This window comes from Prorops nasuta, unplaced genomic scaffold (assembly GCF_024137725.1).
Source record: "Prorops nasuta isolate Cenicafe-Biocafe unplaced genomic scaffold, Cenicafe_Pnas_1.2 PNAS00004, whole genome shotgun sequence".
Taxonomy (NCBI): Eukaryota; Metazoa; Arthropoda; class Insecta; order Hymenoptera; family Bethylidae; genus Prorops; species Prorops nasuta.
The window spans coordinates 5,949,811-5,957,237 of record NW_027116801.1 but is presented as its reverse complement, the minus strand read 5'-3'; the positions used below and the strand labels follow the sequence as shown (position 1 = coordinate 5,957,237).

At 32.1% G+C, this 7,427-nt stretch overlaps 1 protein-coding gene across 2 annotated transcripts; it reads right to left on the bottom strand.

Moving 5' to 3' along the window:
* Positions 1-1,221: 1,221 nt before the first annotated feature.
* On the bottom strand, positions 1,222-7,268 carry LOC136772243 (urea transporter 1-like). Of its 2 annotated transcripts, XM_066725082.1 has the most exons (10): positions 7,094-7,268; positions 6,876-6,998; positions 6,435-6,554; positions 5,607-5,758; positions 5,283-5,430; positions 4,283-4,366; positions 3,620-3,767; positions 3,339-3,523; positions 3,066-3,224; positions 1,222-2,513 (listed from the first exon to the last, which is right to left on the bottom strand). In XM_066725082.1, exons 1-10 carry the CDS (start codon positions 7,130-7,132, stop codon positions 2,439-2,441), a joined length of 1,233 nt encoding a protein of 410 aa, XP_066581179.1. In that variant the 5' UTR covers positions 7,133-7,268; the 3' UTR covers positions 1,222-2,438. The 2 variants fall into 2 exon arrangements, with proteins under 2 accessions (XP_066581179.1, XP_066581180.1); XM_066725083.1 differs by lacking the exon at positions 6,435-6,554.
* Positions 7,269-7,427: the final 159 nt, after the last annotated feature.

Sequence of the window (7,427 nt, the reverse complement as noted above, 5' to 3'; positions counted from 1 at the left end):
TAGTAATATCTATCCGACAGTATATAATTGAAGAATTATGTATTCTTTTTTTCAAGTATCTTTTGTGTTTTGTAAGTCGCTTGTGCGGCATCCTTCTTTTGCTTTTTGTTTTTACTACTCTGATAAGGAAAGTGAAGGTTGTTAGAGAGCCCAACCCCCTGGCAAGATTCGTCCTTAATAAAGTCCCAGCTGAACAATTTCTTTCATAAACTTGACAAAGTGGAAACTTCTCACTTTTTGAAAGACTTCAAATTTTTTGCAAGTAGAGCATGTAATTCTTTTTTAGTAATCGATTATAACTTTGGTGCGCAATGATTTAAAATGTAATAATAAAAAGTTGTACTTTTCTTTTAGTTTAACTACTTTGGTATATTACAATAAAACATGCATTGTAAAGGTTTTTGTGAAAAGTTATCAATAAAACAATTTTTTTTGTCTATTTATCTGAAAAGTTCTACACTTTTATGCTTTAATTTTACTACATTTTATTGGCCGTGTATATAACTTTAACCATAAAAAATGTCATAAAATTGTAATGAAACTTTTTTATTCAATTAAAAATTTTTAATTTAGTTATAAGCTTAGCTATAAAATTTATCTTTAATTTGGAATATTGTGTTGTTGTAAGAATTAAGGCTTTCTAGGAGTAATTTATAAAACGTTGTCTTTTTATAACGATGTATTATAGGTCGAGGTACAACGATCCAATAGAGTATAAAGCATTCGAAGTTGCGTTCTAATGACGTGACATAACTTGGAGTGATGCTTTACCGCGAAACGATGTGATAAAGCTTAAGCGGTAGGTTTATCGTGCACGAGAAGAGCAGTGGCGAAATAAATTTCATCGATCGACCTGTGGCTTTTCTTTCACGAGTGGAAGAAAGAAAAAAGGTTTCACTAAACGAGATTCCCTCTAACTAAGACCAGGAAAAAACCAATCCCCGCGAAGCACACTTAAAAGCGAATTGCTTTCCGCCCAACTATCTTATGATTAACATATTATACCTGCATGCATTTCAAATTTACCAACGTTATTAGAAATTATTTACAGCAGGAAAATTTCAGTCTCTTAGCTAGGCTGAGAAATTTTGAAATTTATCCACTTTCTTCCCATTTCTCGACTTCGTGAATGGTTGAATAATTTGCAGTAATAAACACATTTCTTACATTTTAAGTAAATAAATTTAAACTGGTTTTACGTATGCATGCAACAGTATTTTCATTCTCATTTATTATTGTGACAAATATATAGTATAATATATCATTGAAATATTATTATTTGAGAAATGCATATATACAAACTAGTAGCTGCAGTGGACGTTTTGAAAAATCTAGGGAAAATACTTTAGAAAGATATAGAATTATTTATTGATAGTCATGAATCTCAACGATAACTTCAGCTCAAGGGTGAAGAAATTTTATGGCCCTTGCAACAAAACAAACGATAAAGGGTCCTCGTTCATTCGGCTGGCGCCGTATGAATTGATACCTGGGGCTTTAAATATTGAATAGTTAATAAAAATTTGAATATTTTCTTGGTAAAGTAGATTGGGTCAGAAAAGAGCAGAATATGCAGAGAAAAATAACAGCTAGAATGCTATAAAATTTATGAAAAATGGGAAAATGTCTGGTAGTAGATTATCGAAAAAAATCTGTTATATAGGCTTTTGTTCCGCAGAGGCATTGAATTTCGCTGATCCTACTGAAGCCGTAAACTCAGTGACGTCACGCAATGGTCCGCAATGTGCGCACATTCACAAGAAACATCGATACTCATGGGTAAAGCTCGCAGCTTCTACACAACGTAAACATCATAAAATTCCTCCAAAGTGGATCACCAAGAACTAAAAGCTGAGATAAATGACCGCTTTACTACTTTTCGTACTTAGATTGATTCTACTTATTTGGACTTTCTCCGCTTTCTTATAGAGGCTATCCAAATCACTAGCTTTGTAATTTATAGACAGCCGATTTTTCTTTCCAACTTCTATTTTTCAAAGTAGGGAATGGGCTCCAGCCTAAATCATCTATACTTATTCTTCCTGTAAATATCATAATTTCTCGTTTTGTTTGACTTATTGTAGTAACAATAAATTTCAAGTTAATTTCAAGAATTAGTTTGATTTATGCATTATTCTATTTCTTAATAGTATTCACAAATCTTATATATAAATTTCACTTTTTATTTAATCTCTTATTAATTATGCGAAAATGCTAAAAAGTTTTTACCGATAATTTATGAAACAGTCTTAAGGGTAATCAAAGTAATCCATAAAAGCTTTTAATGGGTTGTAAAAACTGAATGCCCTAAAGGAAACGTTAAGACGATTGAATTAGCTAAAAGCTGATTATTCGCTTCTGAAGTTTCTTTACTTATCATTTCCTGGATATTTTAACCAAATTCCGCTGTATTTATCCTCTTTATCCAATAAAATACATCAGCAACTGATTTCTACCTGTGAAACCTTCTCTTCCAAGCACTTCTGAGTTTCTGATTCTGGTTCTTCCTCATACTGAAAAATATAAGCTTTTATTTATTTTGTTTACGTAACTTCTTACAAATATTATAACTATCTCCATATTCTCCATCGCATAAAAACTGTAATGTTTAATTTCCCTTGGGAAAAGTTGAAACTTTGCTTTATCGTCTTATACTCAAAGCGAAACAACTATTAAGTGTATTTTAGATTGGTTAGAAATCAATTTGGGTCATCGCTATAGGGCATGATTTTCTATCTCTCGAAGTATTTCTGTCTTTGTGATACCGACACCCCGTTTGATCGCACCATCAGATTCCCAAGCACTGAAATGTGTTTATTTAACTTAAGGGAAGCCCGGAACTTTCAGCCCATGATATGCGATATCTATACACACTTCCGCAATTAACGATAATCGAGTCTCCCAAGTCCATTTCCAAGGAAACTTTCGTAAGATTTGAACTTTTTGTTATCAACCACAAATTAAAACCATGACAATTGCACAATCTGTACACTCTATTGTTTTTTTGTTTCAATTAATTCCTAATAATATTATTCAGTATTTATAAAAGTCGAGATTAAGCTTACCCGAGTACAATGGTTTCTAGTATAATATTCATATCGTTGCTTTTCAGGAAATGAATGAGATACAGGTCGCGGAAATGTAGATCCGTCTGTTGATTCTCGCAGTTTCGCGAATAACGAAACGACAATGACAAAAGGTAGCGTCAGAATTGGTAAATTTATCTGAAATTGTATAAGGTAAAAATTATTTTTCACTTTAATAAAGCCACTATGCAGTATTTGCTCAAATTATGCATAAAGGGAACACGTTATCAAGAATGAAATTGCATAGCTTACTTTCACGAACAAGTAATGTATAGCATACTGTACAATTGTGGTATAAACAATAGCAACTAAAGTAGCTGCAGCTGTTTGGAAATTCAGTACAATCAGATTTCCACCTAAGGCGGCTCCAGTCAAAAGACTATTGAAGCCCCAAAGCCCGGAATATATCTCTTCATTGGCCACACCAAGCTCTAAACCTGCGAGTAGTAAATGTCGATAATTTCTTAGACTGATAATATGTAATTGATAATAATCGGTGGTAAAGCGGTTTTGATTTATTTAGCGTTAAATACCGGCAAAAGCACCGATCAAAGAGCCCAAGAAGGAGAAGCCAGCTGTAGCTGGCGAGTATATTAGTATAGCCAAGTAGACGATGGAGGCAGTAGCAACATTATCCACTGCATACACCTGAGACGCTGAAACCACTATCCCACGGAAAATCTAAAAATTCCATTTAATACTTTAACACGCTACTACTTAATATCCGAGCGCAAGATAATCTCATAAATGTATTATACCTGTTTAAAAAAAAGATAAAAACATATTACCTATATATACACAAATATTTTTCAATAATTTAAGATAAACATCCGGATAGACTGAAACTTTTAAATTCGTTACACACTTGAGAATGAATGTGTATTAGGCAAACCCAGGCAACGCTATGGTACGAGTGTTATCATTGATTTTGAATTATGGACAGCCGAATATTTGCAGACTCACTCTGCCTCAGCTAGCTTGCTTCGTGTACATTCGTGGTCAAGTGTGTACCCAGCTTTAGACGTTGTCCGAAAGATGATTTTAAAGGCATAAATAGTTTATGAAGGTGGTTGCTTGAAAGTAAAAGTTGTTGCACGATGTGTTAGAATTGTTATCACCTCGCATCAAATACTATTAGAGTATACAAAATAATTAACATGTGAAATATATAGAATGCATTCGTAATTACACTTTACCATCCCCCAATCGATTCGTGCGACCGTGGAATTATGCATTGATAAAACGGATGCGTTTGCAGCATCCTGAATAGTTGCATTTTCCTACAAAAAAAAAATGGATTGAATAAATTGTTCATATTCAGAGAAGAATATCTAAAATATTCAATAATTTTGGTTTATAAAATAATAAGTTATTATATAGCTAATATGGCAAGATTTTTAATTAAATTTTCCTATTAAGTTTAACAAAAAATTAAAAGAAGATAGCAAGAAAATGATTCTGCTTTGATAATAAGAGTTACATTAGAAAATGAAGATTTTCCTCTTGAACGTTCGACCTTTATTCATGCTGTTAAATTATTTTTGTGTTTCTTTTTAGAAGCGTCTCGCGCAGCGAGAAGGTAAATTATGGTCCAATTTTCTCCGGTGCTAAAGAAAACTTGGCAGTAAATTACATATGCCGAATCTCTTTGTCTCTGATTACATTTGTTATTAAAGCGAAACTTTACACTTTTGTAATGAAAACTTTCTGTTTTATCTCGTTTAACTTTATAAGCATCGCTAATAATAATACCGAGCTGTAAAAAATTTCAAAATATATTTCAGAAATTTTAGCTTAGTAAAAAGAACATTTTATATTTTTACTGGTTTAAAAGGCAAGATTAATATTATAATAATTCGTGTTGTATCAACTTTTTGTCTGAGCCTAATCAATACAAAAGAGAAAACTTATATTGCACGTTACTCTGTCATGTGGATTTTTGCTCCCAAAAGTACGTAAATAATTTACATCATAAATAATCAGGATAAATTTCCTAAACAAGTTACATTTAATTTTTATGAATATGAGTGGACTTATATGTACTTATAAAAGAATTTATCGTTCCGCTGTTAAAAAATCTCTGATATAAAACTTTCATTTTTTATATACCAAGTTTTTTTAAATTAAATGAGAATAGTATATAATCTTCTTTCTTAGTAAAAGTAGACTTTTATTAAAGTGGCTCGCTATATTTACCATGGTAAAAATCTTTGGAAGCAATTCTGTTCCGTCCGCTAAATTATTCTGGGTTGCTAAGGCGAAGAGCAATGCGAATTCCGTTAGATTAAAAGGCCATGTTGTGCACGGAAACTTATCAGTTTCCAAAGACCGCATTAGGTACACGCTGAAAACATTACAAACCAAGACTACTTACACGTGCTTCTGAATAATCAAATAAGATATCATGTTTATTCCTACGATTAAATCAACATAATCTTTGGACCAATCTAAGAAACTTTTGAGAAAAGACAGTTTAAACCTTTATTTATCCTTAAAACACGTTTGGTACTGTAAGCTTACCTAAGGATTGTTCCCAACAGAATAAGAAGAAAACTGAAGGAATCAAAAGCTCCATAAAATTTTGGTACCAGGGCATAAGAAACTACGCCGATTAATAATGGATTATAAACCGTCAAACCATTTGCCACGTGTTCCTCCGAGTCTTTCATTAGCTGCAAAAAAATAATACGTTAAAAAAATATAGCGACCCTTGTGTATTGAAATCAAGGACTATTTAACATACAGATGGATTCTATGGAAAGCATAGCAGGCAGATTGAACTCATAACTGCAAATGCGACTACTGCATTGCAGTGAAATAGCTTGTATAACCGTGAACGACTCGTCACGTCAAAAAAGGGACGGAAGAGAAGAAAAGGAGTATGAAAAATAAGGCACCACGAAAGTTTCAGTTTTGGAAGAAATGATTCTTTTACTTGATAGTGGATAAAAGACGGAAAATATTTTCCTGTTGTTAAAATTCTATATCTTATTAAATTCTTTTATTCATCGCTGACTAATCGAATTAATTTTAATAATGCATTAATTTATTTAGACATCTGAGAGCGAAAGATGAAATAATATTCCAACTACTGAAATTTTATAACAAGTTTATTTGATCCGATAATAATTTGATTTTTAAAGAAACGAGATGTATATAATAGTCTTTAATACTGAGTTGTGAAGTTAAATTTACAGAAGCAACATGTGAACAAAAATTGTTAAACATTTGATAAAAATGAATAGTAATAGCATGGAAAAAATAACTGGAACAATTGCCACATTGCTTAAACACAGTGTTGGTTGTAGAAATAAGGAGTAAGGAGATATGAAATTTTTCTGTAAGTACCACTGATAAGAGAAGTCCGAGGATGGCGGTAGAAAGACATAAAGCAAATGCCGCAGGTACTGAGCTCGCCAAAGCGCTAGCTATCAAAAATCCACTTATTGGATTATTAGCAAATACAACCTGCAATATTTCATGAAATTTTTCATTTATCATATCAAATATAAAGGGGGAGTCAAAATAATTTGTTCTGCTAAAAAATACCTTCAAAAAATATAGTATAAGTAGTGGAAATATGTTATTTAATAAGTTTTTAAATGTACAAAATAATTCGCCTAATTATAGTTGATTACATTAAACAAACATACGATATTTACGCGATTGTAACATTATACAGTAAAAAAATTGGTTTCGGTAGAGCGATTCTAACAAAGCTATAAAACTGGTTGACCTTCCTTTCATTTTAATCCACATACTTTATTGGTATATTAAAATTCATCTTACTTGACCAAATCCACGTAGTAGTGCATCCAGTAGTTGAAGTACCACCCAAGAAGGCGTGTTTTTTTTTGCGAGATACTCTTTTAACAATGAAAAATCACCGACACAAGCTGGCCAAGCATATTGCTGTTAAAATATTATTGTTTTACTAAAGACTTTTTCCTAGATTGATAAAAGCTATTGTCTTATTGTTAATAAATACATATCAGCAAATTACTTACGTTATTCTCTTTTTTTCGATTATAGTGTTGCGTAGGCATGATAGTTTCTTATGAGGCATCACAAAACGCTGGCTACAATAAGACTGAGCCGTAAGCTAATCACTTTTGCAGATCACCCCACCATGAGAAGATGAACATGTGCACCAATAAAATGAAGAATCTCGTTTTATGATGAATGTTTACACAAGTTACTGATACGTTTTATAACTCAAACAGGTTGGCTAATTTTCGTATCAGAAGATTTCACGCAGTTTCTTTCATCAAGAAAGATTATGAAAAAGTTTAAATAGCTTTTCTGGCAATTCTTATCATCTCTTTTTTCGTTGAAGCTGTC

What these genes read in the sequence shown, in the direction of transcription:
- LOC136772243 (XM_066725082.1), bottom strand. Translation starts at nt 7,132, where the DNA reads ATGCCTACGCAACACTATAATCGAAAAAAAGAGAATAAC. An exon ending in CTGTTGGGAACAATCCTTAG is followed by an intron (nt 5,431 to 5,606) that starts GTAAGCTTACAG and finishes TAATGTTTTCAG; the next exon opens with CGTGTACCTAATGCGGTCTT. An exon ending in CTAGAAACCATTGTACTCGG is followed by an intron (nt 2,514 to 3,065) that starts GTAAGCTTAATC and finishes TATATTTTTCAG; the next exon opens with TATGAGGAAGAACCAGAATC.